At 30.8% G+C, this 14,114-nt stretch overlaps 2 protein-coding genes across 2 annotated transcripts in view; one reads left to right on the top strand and one right to left on the bottom strand.

The window, feature by feature from the left end:
* LOC132919573 (ATP-binding cassette sub-family D member 1) overlaps window positions 1-13,713 on the bottom strand; it is a 50,553-nt gene extending 36,840 nt beyond the window's left edge. The window contains exon 1 of the mRNA XM_060981279.1: window positions 12,604-13,713. Within this exon, the coding sequence (XP_060837262.1) occupies window positions 12,604-13,220 (617 nt within the window). The 5' untranslated portion in view covers window positions 13,221-13,713. The remainder of the gene's footprint in view (window positions 1-12,603) is intronic.
* LOC132919575 (uncharacterized) lies at window positions 3,437-4,251 on the top strand. The gene is made up of 2 exons (XM_060981280.1): window positions 3,437-3,525; window positions 3,614-4,251. Exon 2 carries the CDS (start codon window positions 3,658-3,660, stop codon window positions 4,126-4,128), a length of 471 nt encoding a protein of 156 aa, XP_060837263.1. The 5' UTR covers window positions 3,437-3,525; window positions 3,614-3,657; the 3' UTR covers window positions 4,129-4,251.
* Window positions 13,714-14,114: the final 401 nt, after the last annotated feature.

Raw genomic sequence — 14,114 nt, 5'->3', positions numbered from 1 at the left:
ATAACTACTAACTATAGTTGGTAACTATACGTATTCCACAATAATTTTTCAACTTTACATAATAATTCGTTTTAAATACCATATGGTATGCCATCTTAATTTTATCATTGTATCATATAAGCCTGCTTTAAATATAATTTCATAATAACCTGTTTATATACTTCGTATTATAACTTTTACCAAGCCTATATACACCGTCGTGTAATAATGAATTATTTAATTGAAACTACAGTTATTTTATTCCCCACGACAAAACCTTATGATTATTTAGTACACATAACATTCAGTTTAACGTAAGTATATATTTTAATTTTTGAACGAGTACTATAAGACACTCGTATGTTTAATATCATATTATATTATTATTACATAAACACAAAATAATCTGTTTTAATTCACACACGCTTCCCAACATTATGTTGTCAAACTTGATTTCTCAGTACAGCTATGTGCAGGTATACAGTAAGCGTTCCGTACCACAATAATCGTCGAAAACAAATATCGTACTTGTTATTTAGTTTGTAAAATATAATGTGAAGAAAACCTCATCTCTGGTTTAAATCGTTTTTAATTGGCACATTTATAGTTAAATTTTAGCGAGTTCTGTACGTATATGCATATACATATTATATAAAATCTCTGTTTTGAAGGAAACAAATTCTATATTACCACAAAACGCAGTCGATGATGATAACGCGCGTTTAACTTTGTCATAGTTTCCAATTCGAAAGTACAAAGATTTCCTTTCACCGTTGATTATAAAAAAAAAAAAAAAAAATGAAATGAAAAAAGAAACATACTTCCATCTCGTAACCACGGTTGGCGCTCCGAGCGGTGTAATAAGCACCACCATTAGGCCGCATTTGTTGGGCTCGTTACGGACTGCGCGTAATAGGTATATGTGCATTGTCAATGGAATGAATACTTACTAATAAAAATAAATAAATAATCTCCGATTGGGTAGCGTTTAAATCGTTTGTGAATAACCTAGTCTATTCGCGAGATTTATGATCGTTTGTTTTCACGTGCTATTTAAGCACACAGATGGTGTTATAATTAATCGTCAAAACGCAATGATATTTTTATACGCATATAGGCACGTCAGGTGATGATGAAGCGATTACGAAAACGATAGACGCGTGAGCTAAATATTATGTCCATCGTCAAATGGTTGAAGTTTTGCTGCAGTGGACATTTCAGCGGGTACTAATATAATATAGTGTATATAGTATCGCGATAACCTATGTCCTAAATAATCGCGTGTTTTGAAACCATTAAGGTTCTACCGAATTATCGCATTTACAAATCCAAACTTTTGTGATCATAAATAATCTATATACGGTATGCTTAGTGCGTACCCATTAACGTAAATAAAATAAAAGTTATTTGACTTTTTTTCCTGAAACTTTTCGGGGCATTTTCAGACAGTATTTCGAAAACTTGCTAATGTTATTATATTATTATTATTATTATTATTATTATTGTTTTTTTTTAAGATTTAATAAATAGCATTATAATCCAAGTTATTTGCTATTTAGTGAACAACTGTCGGTTTATTATAATCGCTTATAATTATTAACGGTTACTGTTTTTTTTTTTGTATATGTTTATGCCATACAAATTCTAAGTGGATTTGTACATCATTATTTTTTGCATTCGAGTTATAATTACTCAGTAGATCAATATAATTATTCAAATCAATTGTATAGTTAAACTTGTTTAATTATTTTTATTAAAAAAGTACACATCTTTCAGAGCAATTAAAATTTAAAAAAATAGTATATTATTAATAATTTCTATTTTAGAAATAAATCGTTAATTTGTGCACCAACTGTAACGAGTTGTTTTATAAAACTTTAAAACAATTAGACATTATTCAAATAAATGTACAATAATGAGCATAATATATTATCACTTAACAGATAATAGTATGATTAGTAAGACATAAATTTAATACGCAAAACACAAGCGATGTTTACATTTAATTGTAAACATAAGCGATTATTTAATTTTTAATTAATGTTAATTATTCCCATACATTATAAATATATGTGGGTTCCTAAACTATTGAACTTCAAAACATCTATACTAGTATATAATAATAAATGATTCTTTATGTTTTAATTTTATATATTACTTATAACAAATATTATGATATCTTTCGGAAAACATTTTTTACTCAATAGTTATTTTTAATAGCTGTAAACTTTGATATAAATAACTTGGCAATTCAAATAATATATTGTACTTTGTAACCGAAAAGCGTATTGAACAATATCGTCATATAGTTAATATTATATATACGTTATTATTATAATATATAAAATGAGAAAATACTAAAATAAATATTTTAAATTTAAATACCTGGGTATATTGAATTTATTCAGTTAGATAAATGAAAAGGAAAATAAATTGCAAACTAATATGAAATTATATATTCTCAAACGTAATAGGTAAAATGTTTAATAATAATGATTTTCATAATAGCTTATTATGTGGTTTTTATATTGGCCAAGCATAAAATTAATATATTACTAATCATATTTACACAGTCTACTGGATATATATAGGAGCAAGTCATTGACACTTCCATTGAATATTCAGGTCTATTATGACCACATAATAAAAATAACGTTGAAACTAATTGGCACATAAAAATCATTAAATAATATTCCAACAAAATGTTTATATTCACAATTTTCAAATGTGTATATCGTCATCGACCGTTACTTTACAACAGCAATTAATAAATAAATAGTAAAAAAAACATACATAGACAAAAATAACTAAATTAAAATAATTTAGAATTAATATAATATAATACAATGCACATGAAATCATTAAAAATAAAACAAAATTAGCAATTAGACAAAATGTATTATTAATAGATTACACGAAGAAGGAAGGAATTTCGTATTATACCTACTTGATGTCATATTTAAAATTGTTCTGTTATGCAAAAATGAAAATGAAAAATACATTTATATGTAGAATATTTAATATTAAATATTTATTGAATATGACTGAAACAGATTCAAAGAATAATATATATCCAAATATTCATACACAACTGAATGAATTTATCTGTAATCAGAGTATGTTATAGGGATAATAATATTGAATCAAATAATATATGTTTAAGTAGTATAATAATATTCATCGCCAGGATAAATCAATTATGACTGATAAAGTAATAATATAGCATCACGTACAACGTATAAAACAAGTTCATTAAATAATATTATTGTACCGTCAAACCGGGTGACTTGTAACTGGGAGGTGACTTGGAACAATTGTGTTTTTTTTTGATAACAGCGTTTAATTTTATACTAGATAAGGGAAATAAAATTCTGCCTCCACAGCAATATTTTTCGGAACGTTTTGTAAACGTTTCATTATCATCGAAAATGTGTTATCTCTTATCAATAAGCCATGTGATTCAACCATAATTTAATAAAAAAAATCCAAATTTTCAACTCCTTAATTAAGAGCTGCAAAAGTGGTATTTCAGCTTCAAAATTCAAGGTATTGTTATTTTTTAGTGAATTCCTAATGTGTTATTAGTGTTAATTGTTAAGTAGAATTAGGAAATAATATTATTTACATTTTTCAGGGTTGGTTTTATTTTCCGTAAAAAATAATTGGGTGACTTGGAACATGCCGAACTATTATAAACGAACACCCGGCAGTCGTACTTACCGAAATTTTTCTGAAGAAACTTTAGATAATGCATTGAACGAAATCCGAAATTATAGATTGACTTACCGACAGGCTTCTGATAAGTATGGAATACCAATAAGCACTTTAAGTAGGAAAAAAAACCAACTAAATCTTAATCCCCACGGTGGCCAAACAGCTTTAACTTCCACTGAAGAAGGTAATATTGTAGAAACAATATTATTTGCATCTGATTGGGGTTACCCTTTTGATAGGGAAGAAGTTAAGAGATTGATCAAGTCATACTTAGATCGTTCCGGCCGAAAAATAAAAATATTTAAAAACAATAAACCTGGCGATGATTGGTACACACGTTTTGTATCCAGACATTCTGGTCTTTTGAAACCTAGACTTTCCGAGAATATCAAAAGATCACGAGCTGCTGTCTCAAGAACTACTATCAATTATTAATATGTTTGTTAAATTTATTTTGTGAGCAAAGACTGCAACTTATAAGAAAAAGTATTATTTTGTAATAAACAGTTTTAAAAAAATGTTAAATTGTTTTTAAATTAATAAAAATATGGTTTTAAACACTTTTTTTTTTTTAAAAATAATTGTAGAGTTCCAAGTGACCTTCCACAAATCATTAAATGCAATCTGCATTTGAAAAAATGTATGTTCCAAGTCACCCAACACCCCAGGTGACTTGGAACAAGCACTTTTTATTTTTTTTTTATCTTAATTTACTCAAAAACTTTATTTTTTTTTTACTTAATCTATTCCTTGGAGGTGTGCGACACTGCATGATTTTTTACAGAACCTAATTATCAATAATGAATGTATTACAGTAGTTAAAAGGTCAAAATCGTTCCAAGTCACCCTGATTGACGGTACATAAAGAAAATATAACTGGTAAAATATCTAAATTGTATATTTTGTTACACGCAAATTATTGGTATATGTACAAAAAATAAAAAATAAAAATAAAAAGTAGATCGGTAAATACAAAAATCATCTAATCACTAAAACATCATAATACGATGGTATCTCATAAAATAAAAACGCTTGAGGTTGCGGTGAAATTCAAATTTATTTATACAGTCATTGTGCACATAATATTAAATCTGTATAATATTGTACCACGTATGGTGACTGCAACATAACGTATGTATATGCATATATTTATCGCTTTATTTCCGTGCGTGGTTATCATTATTAAGAATCTACTAAAATCTAAGGTCACCACAATAATCTAATATATGATATACAAATATATAATACAATACAGCTTATATACAGCTATGTGTATCTATGTAGAAACGATACAAGTATAATGATTTTCCTTAAAGTTTCGAATTGTATAATAAATTCCATTGACGTTATTCCCAGAAATGCTCAATACTCATCTTATTAAAAAAAAAAAAAAAAAAACACAAACAAAACACACGCATGTACGTCGTTTTAGAGACAAAAGAAATAAGAATAAAACAATATACGGACTATCATTCCTTTACTCGTGTTATTGATCACACCGCGTCAGATGAGGTCATGGTGATGTATCGTCTCAAAACATTGTTCATGCATTACTATTTATCACGATTAGTATTATAAATTATTATTATTTTGATTAATAATAATAATAATAATAATAATAACGTAATATAACCTTTTAAAATATTTGATTAGTATACAATTATTAATACAGACGCATACAAATAATATGTATAGACACACACATTTTATTAGCACATACTACCTCTATAAGCAATAATTATTTTAGCTTATATTAAACTTCAGCGTACCTCTTAGAGATGGAGTTTTTTTTTTCGTTAGATAGGAATATGTTCTTTCATTTTAATTCTAAGGAAAACCTGTCAATAACTGTGTCAATAACGCATATATACAATGTCATACAGTATAATGCTATTATTAAATATATAATATTGTGTGAATTTATTTGGGGGAAAAATACGAGGAAGTATATTATACAGAGACGGCGACAATCGATAGATGTCAAGGGCATACATATATGTGTACAAAAATACACGACAGCTTTTAACACGATCGGGTAAAGGTTCAAGACGTCATCTGACTAACAATATTGTGTAGTTAGTTTCGTCCACATTCGATAACAATAAAAATATAAAGGTGTATTATATACTCCATTGTATACATTTATAAAATATTATATGTAAAAACAATGCAGTCTTTGTTTCTTCGTGATAGCCAAACGAGAATATTCAAAATAGTTAATATCACAATACTGTAAAACAAAACTACCAAAACTTCGCAGTCCGGTCTTGAACATAAGATAATTATGTAAAAAGAGTTCTGGCTGAACGAAAGTAAACAAGTATAGAGGAATTTGGTTTGTATTTTTTCGTGTGGTCTTGATTATATATACTTCCTTAGTCACTCTCACCGGATCTGAGTCACTTCTACTCAAAACATGACGACCGGTTAAAAGAATAAAATGGTTCATCTAAATTTATTTTCTTTCGTTTTGTCAACAACCAGTGCCATTACTACACAACCCCCAATGAATTAATACCCTATAATATTTTTCCTCATCACTCCACATATCGATCTTTTCCTCGTTATCATTTCCTCTATAGCCACTCTCTGTTTTATTTTTCATTGGTCAAAATTCTGATCCATGCGCAACATTACTGGCCACACAATTTGTATTATTATACGATTTACACATAACTTAATGTCTAACTTCAATACCACCGTTCTTTTGTAATACCAATCTTTAGTACTTGAAACTATTAACTTCACACATTACATCATGTCATCATTCCTCATCTTCATCTTCATCTTATAGCGTTTTGTCCTAACGAATTGTCGATTGCTTCTTTCAAAAAAAAAAAAAAAAAAAAATGAAAGCGAACACAATTTCCTCTGTTTTATTTATACTAATCTTTAGACCCTTCTCTTTAAGCGTTGTCCATACTCTTCCTACAACTCGTTCACAACATAAATTAAAATTTGTAATTTATACTATACGAATCTATGATTATATGTGTTTATTGTCTATAATATAAGAGTGGTTATTTTATCATGGACCAGTTTGAAACATTTCGGCATATAAAAAGTACTTTTTTACGTTTAAAAATATTCCATGTTATATTTTATATGATAAAATAAATCAAGTAAATAAAATAATTAATTAAAAATTTTTTTATTTCCTGAGATTTTATATTTTTACGATTGAAGATAATAATTCTGCATGTATAAGATTTTACAAGAAAAATACTTAGATAGATATAAATAATTTAATTTATTGAAATAAAAATATAAGAAATGTTGACTAATTAATTACAAACCTTATTGATTTTTTTTTGATTTATTATCCGGCCACAATATTGCGTAACTACAAAATAATTAACAGCGTCGATCGACAAAATAATATTATAAACAAAATATAATTTGAAATTTTTGTTAAGTACATTGCTGACAGTCAAGCGGAATGTTCACACTCACTTTTTATTAAAGTTTTTTAATTTTAAACATTTAGTTTAAGTTTTACTGTTTACTAGAGTCCTTGCACATATTATTATTAGGTTTAATAACGTGGTTCTCTAAATCAACTCGCTGTTGGTCAGGTCGTATACAATTTTGCTCAGTATTCGAACGGCGCGTAACACTAACGCAGTTTGGCCAGGACTCTTGTTAACATATACATATGTACAGGACGCCCAATAAAGAGATCACCAAACGTTGAACAAATATAATTTCGGATCATTGAGATCATAAGTAGCCGCTGACTTAAAAACGTCAAGAGTTAAAAGTCAAAGAAATGGAGATGATACATAGATACACTATGTGCCATAGTACATGGTTGTATATTGTTGGTGGTATACGTATATAAATACGGAAAATTTGGTCAAATTCGGTCCTAAGTTTTTTTTTTTATTTTTTTTTTCGATTTAAAATATTTGTTTAACGTTTGCCCTTTATTGGATGTCCTGTACATATTTTTCGTAGGTCTCAATACTGAGTACGTTGTTCCGCATTATGTCACCGCACTGATACAAGTTTGATGTGAGGACAATGGAAGCCCAAATTATTTCCGGTATATAAAGTGTAAACCACGATTTATTACACACTATACTTATAAGCAGAAGTTTTTTTATAATTGTATTTCTTTTTCAATAACAGCTGGTGTTTCGCGATTGTAATACGGGTGCACCTAGGAAACAGACGGGGAGGTGCCGAATTCGCGGAGTAGATGGAAGTCCTTTGGGCTTCCGGTAAATGATTTAATCACACTAATGTTTCAATTTACATATGAGTAAATGTTTTTTTTTTGTTTTATGGTTCTATGATTGTTTAAAATATCCAATTTCGTGAAGTGGGATCCACTCACTACTGTGATCGAAATGGACGGGCAGCTGAAGTAGAGAAAAATGTATAAACATTTAAGATAATATATAATACCTTATAAATGTATTAGGTTTATAGAAATAAATAAATTATAATTGCATAAATGCTTATTTAATGTTTTCATAGTATGTATGGTGAATAGCGATTCTTTTATATAACTATATATAAGGCATAAGTTAACACCTATATTATATAGACTAGTCCTATCTCAATGTGACAATGAATTATTACATGACGTATTCATACCTACCTCAAAATGTATTAACTTTTATAAAAATTATTTTTTTTTGCATTTGTAGAATAAGTTTATAACCTACAAACATTTTTGAAAAAAACTATATTATTTATCGTTTAATCGTTATATTCTTTATTTTTCTACTGTTTTGGACGATAACATTCATTTTTAATTTCACTTTAATTTCATTTCTGAAGTAAAAAATTTTCTAGAAATGTTATTTCAACAAAAACTTATAATACATATACTTATAACAATTATTTTGAACGAGTAATAAATTATAATTATTTATAATTTTATAAGTATTAAACTTTTGATGATCGTAGTGGAATGCTTACAATCGAATGTTTATCAAAATAATAAAAAAAAATAACTAACAAACCATACTCACTAACTGACTGCAGTGATATAATGATCAATAATTACAAACGATACGGATGCCACTTGTATATAGGCATAATCTATTTGTATACCTATTAATAATTAGCAATATCGATAATATTATAAAATTAAAATATGTGAATGGACTAAAAACAAGCAAATAACAATCTAGACTGTGCCACACTATTATATTAGTATAATAGGTAGGTACCTACCTATAAATACTACACGACTAGCTAGTAAACCTTACACTTCATGCGAGCATATAATATAATTGAATGACATTATTTTTTTATTTTATAGTTGTGTAATTATTATAATTGTAAAATATATAATTTAATTATAAATTAATAATATTTTTTTGAAAATTTAGAATATGTTACATTTTTAAAAACACGAACTTCATCCGGGTGGGAATTCATGTAAACGCATACATAAGTATGTCTTCATACTTATTTTTCATGTCGTTATTTATTAAATTGATTAAGCTTATCGTTTAGTTTCAAATTTAGTTTATTATCCCACATATATAGTAACAGATGCCCTAAATATAAAATTATTTAATAAATTGTATTGAACTTATAAAATTGTAAATAAATAATTATTTTATTTTTGTATAATATCTTTGTACATTAATTTTAAAACACCAAATTTCAGTTTAATCAAACTTGATGTCTATAATTTATTCATTTATACACTTTAAATACTGCAGCAATAGATACGATAATCGTAAGATACTATTTTAGCCTTTAGAACACATTTTTTATCTAGTGTATAACTATATAGTGCCGTAACAAATCGACGAAAGCATTCTGAACAGTCGATCAGATGATATATAAATATATATTTGAGTGGGAAATTCGAATCGACAAAAAGAAAGATGGTACTCTCACTCGACTAACGATTGAGGAAGTAATTTAAAGACGGAAGATTTATTTACAACTATTAACTAGCAATAATTAATAAACAACAATAATGTTATACTAGAGCCTAAAATATTATTATATTCGTATATTACCTATGTAAGTTACGTCACATATCGAATGGAAACGTATATATAGTGTCGGTCGTCGATCTTTCTACTCGCGGGTATATGACGTATATTAGTAAAAATATATACTATATTATTATTATGTTTATTTTTTATTCAATAGTTGCTGTTGTTGTTGTTCGTGATTTAGACAAGAAAAAAACTTTCGTTACTTCTCGCCGCAGATTGGATAAATGATTATTTATGTCAATTATTATTCATTTTAAATCTATACAGCCTCTACGGTTAGTTATTGTATTAATAAATATTTTATATTACAGAATAATTATATTTTATTATGATTTAGTGTAATTTTAACTTGTTTGGTTGGCACTTAACCTAACCTTGTATATTTACAGAAAACACGCACTGAACAATGTAATATAATACATTTAGGGTAATTATATTATTATCCTCGATATTGTCACTATAAATTTCCATTTTATCAGCAAATGCATACAATAAATACATTATTTAAAATAAAATTTCAAACGCAATTGTCATAATAAGTTTTAAGTTAATAATGCTTATTAGTAGGTTATTATAATTTAAAGTTTATACGAGCATAGTGGTGTGACATAGAGGTATTAATATAATGTAAAAAATCAATATTATTTTTTGATTCACAGAAAAGCTGATTAAAAAAAGAAAAGAAATATTTTGTTGCGCAGATTATGAGCATTATAAGGTACTTAACGGGTTTATTGTCCAACACGTCTTTATAATGTACATAATGTTACATACTATATAATATTAAATATTTAACTTGATTAGAAGACTTTGGCCAAATATATTATGTAGTATAGTAGTATAATTTACACGGTGGTATTACCACGATTGCTATATATATGATTGACTTATTAAACTATACAATCGATATTACATATAATACTATGTGATTATGTAATAAAAACAAACATTAATATGAGATATGAGTGCATTTTTTAAAGCCAATCTGTTATCAATATTAGTTCGATTTATTTTTCATTATAATACCAATCATTATTTTAACGCGATGATTTTATTCGCAATAACAATATAAAATATATTTATACATAAAACCGATCGAAATGAATTCCAAAACCTAAACAGTAAAACAGTAAACGTTGACACTTTTTTTTAATAAACGACTTAGTTAGCATGTTATATCGCTCAATACTTTTGCTATTTCCAAACACATAAAATGTATATTTGTAACACATATTCTGTCATAAGAGACATAATTTATATTACATAGTAATCATATTACGAAGAACAAATAATAACAATTAAGTAACAAAATATTATATGGACATTTTATCAAAAAATTTTTATTAAACAATTATAATTAGAAAATTAATTTGTATGAATCATATTAACTGATTGAATAAGCTATATATAAGTAACGGCTAAAGTTATTACGCTATACGTAATATTACGTGTAATTAAAAACTATTCATTAACAAAATAAAACATATTATTACCGAATCCTATAGATTAAAGTTGGATCTGTCTTCCTCGCTTCGGAATTTAAAACGATTAGAGGCATGTGAGTGATCGTACTTTCTACAATAACAACAAGTCTTTTTTTTTTAGAAAACGATAAAAATAAACCTTATTAAATTTTAAACGGTATTGCGAGAAATGATAAAATAGTACCGTTCATATTTGTGTATAAAAGCCAGTAAAATTAATTCCTTAACTCTTTTTGTTTTTACTAAATAATAATATATACAGCGTTATTACCAGTATACTTACACTGGTTCCGGTCTATAGCTTTTTAAGATGTAACTATACGTCTACACTATCTAATAAGAATATCGCGTACGCCATCATTATAACCCAAGTCACGCGCTCTTTATTTTCATAATCGTCAAACAAAACAACACAGCGCAGCACTGTTGTTTTGTTATATTGAAACCATATTTAGGTTTAACAAAAACAACGGACCGAAAGACAAAAATCATGCCTAGAGCATCATTTTTGCATTAAATCCGATGGTTTTTTTTTGTCATTTTCTAATGCATGTCCCTTGTCCAATTATCATTCTATTAGGTACATCATTGAGGGTAATCGGATAGATTATAATATGATATTGTACGTTCGGTGCCTACTAATTAAGTTCCATACTTGAACGAGGAAAAAATAATAAGCTAATTGAGTCCCGGTATAAAAGAAAAATATACCAATTGAGTCCACACTCGTGAAAAGTAAAATAAATCATTATAATGAGTCCTTATATTTGTATTATTTTGTAACTATATTTTAAATTATATTATTATTTATAACTAAAGTATATGAAATTAGAAAAAAGAAACTATTACAAACAAAACGTATATCAAGATATTGTAATAGCGGCATCTAAAAAGTTTATAACTTAAGTTTTTACTGATATAACACATAAAATGTTTATTTATTATTTTAAACGATTTTTAATAATACAATAATATGATAGATATCAAATATTTCCAAATAAATATAAAAAAAAATAATTCAATTTTTAAAACCAAATCGTATGATATTTTTCTTACAAACAGTTCTTAATTATTTGTAAAAATGATGTACAACGAAAACAATTATTCGGAACTCAATTCGTTCTATACTTTAAAAGATTTTTCGGGACTCGGATGGAATGCAACGATTTCGTTAACACGCAACAGGTATAATATATAAACGTCATTAAAATTGTCTACCATAATATTTCGAGCAGGTTTGAGCGGTTATTTGGAAACAGATAGTTTGTGCTTATAGGTACCACGGACCAATTTCTCGTCGAGTATCGTGTCCCCCGTTTTTTGACAGCAACTTCTGCGGTGGCAAAACGTGCAAAAAACGAGGATTACCCCCCCTCCCCTCAATTGGGCGTATTTTTGAATGTTCTTCACTTTTATAACGGGGGCCGGAATGCAATATCGTAGCCACGACTTACCTGAAAGCCAGGGCGAGTTTGCACTCCAGATACCGGATCATGGAGTTGAGGAACGTGGCGGGCAGGGCGCACAGCAGCCACTTGAACAGCATCCACCCGAAGTTTGGCACGTCCCGGCGGACGATGAACTTGACCATTTTGCCCTCCATGGTGGCCACGAATATGGACATGAACGTGCGGCACACCAGGGCCACCGTGTGCATGGACAGCAGGCCCACCTCGGGCGTCCAAAAGCCGGGCACCATGAGCCGGAGCAGCTTCTTGAGCTGGACCAGGAACTCGCGGTTGATGCCCGGTCCGGCGGCTCTCGTCCTCTTGCCGGTCGCCGATCTCTTGCCGCCGCCGCCGCCGCCGCCTATCACGGCAACGGCGGTGATGGCCGTAGACCCTTTGGTGTTGTTGTTGTCGTTGGACTCGCCCGACGGTCGTCGCGATCCGCCTTCGGGCCCTTTGTCGCCCTTGCCACCGTCGGCGACGCCACCGCCGCACACTTTCAACACGATGGGGTAACCGATCTTGCAGCCGTACAGCAGCACGGCCGCGGCCAGCACGCCTTTGCTCACGTTGTCCCGGCGGATGATCCGTCCGTCCAGGTATTTCGATATAACCGCGGGCATGGTTGCGGTCAAGACGACGACGACGGCGGTGGTGTCGGTGCTGGTCGCGGTGAGTTAACCGAGCGACGGATGTCCTGTCTCGCAGACGAAGCGACGAGTATTATACCTACCACTAGCGACTAGCACGGCAGTGGTCTCCTGCACGACGTTCGGTTGTCGTTGTCAAAAGGGTATCGACGACTCGTGCGTGCCAATAGTAGTCATCTGTGCCCGCGCCGATAATATGCGGATATCGATGCGACCGTGTTACAGAGGAGACGTGTGCGATAACATCGACGGCCGGTCTGACCGGGTCAGTCCCGTCTGTTCGTTCGGAAAAAATACGACCGATAACGAGTGGCGAAAAAATAAAGAGCGATATAATATTATGACAACTGATAACGCAACGACACGGCGAACGCGCGAAAATAAACCGCAAACGCGCAACCGACCAGACTGCGCGTCGGAGTCGACGTTGCTACTGAACGATTCGGCGCGTACCCGTGCGCGTAGTGTGTGTGTGTGTGTGTGTGTGTGCGTTTGTCTCGCGCGCGCTACCCACTCGCCGCGCCGTCTTTTCCCGCCGTGGACGGCACGGCGGCGGGTGGCGGGTGGCGACCGATGCGCGCCCGATACTCGGTACGCGCGCGCGCGCGCCAACGTCCGTTTTCCACAAGCCTTCCTTGCCCCGCGCGCGCCACAACACCTCGCCGCACCTCGACCACACCGCCGCCACGAAATCACCGACCGCGAATGCCGCCTCACCCATCGCCCCCCCCCCCCACGACCCGACACCGCGCGAAGAGTCGGTCAACCCGTTTTTTATCACGGCGGAGCGGGCGGCGGCGACTCTTGTTCTCTCGTCGCCTCGTTATTCGTAATGATATTATTGTTACGTTATTTACATTTTGTAAA

Source organism: Rhopalosiphum padi, chromosome 2, assembly GCF_020882245.1.
Source record: "Rhopalosiphum padi isolate XX-2018 chromosome 2, ASM2088224v1, whole genome shotgun sequence".
NCBI classification, from domain to species: domain Eukaryota; kingdom Metazoa; phylum Arthropoda; class Insecta; order Hemiptera; family Aphididae; genus Rhopalosiphum; species Rhopalosiphum padi.
The sequence above is the reverse complement of the archived record's forward strand: the minus strand, read 5'-3'. Positions and strand labels throughout refer to the sequence as shown.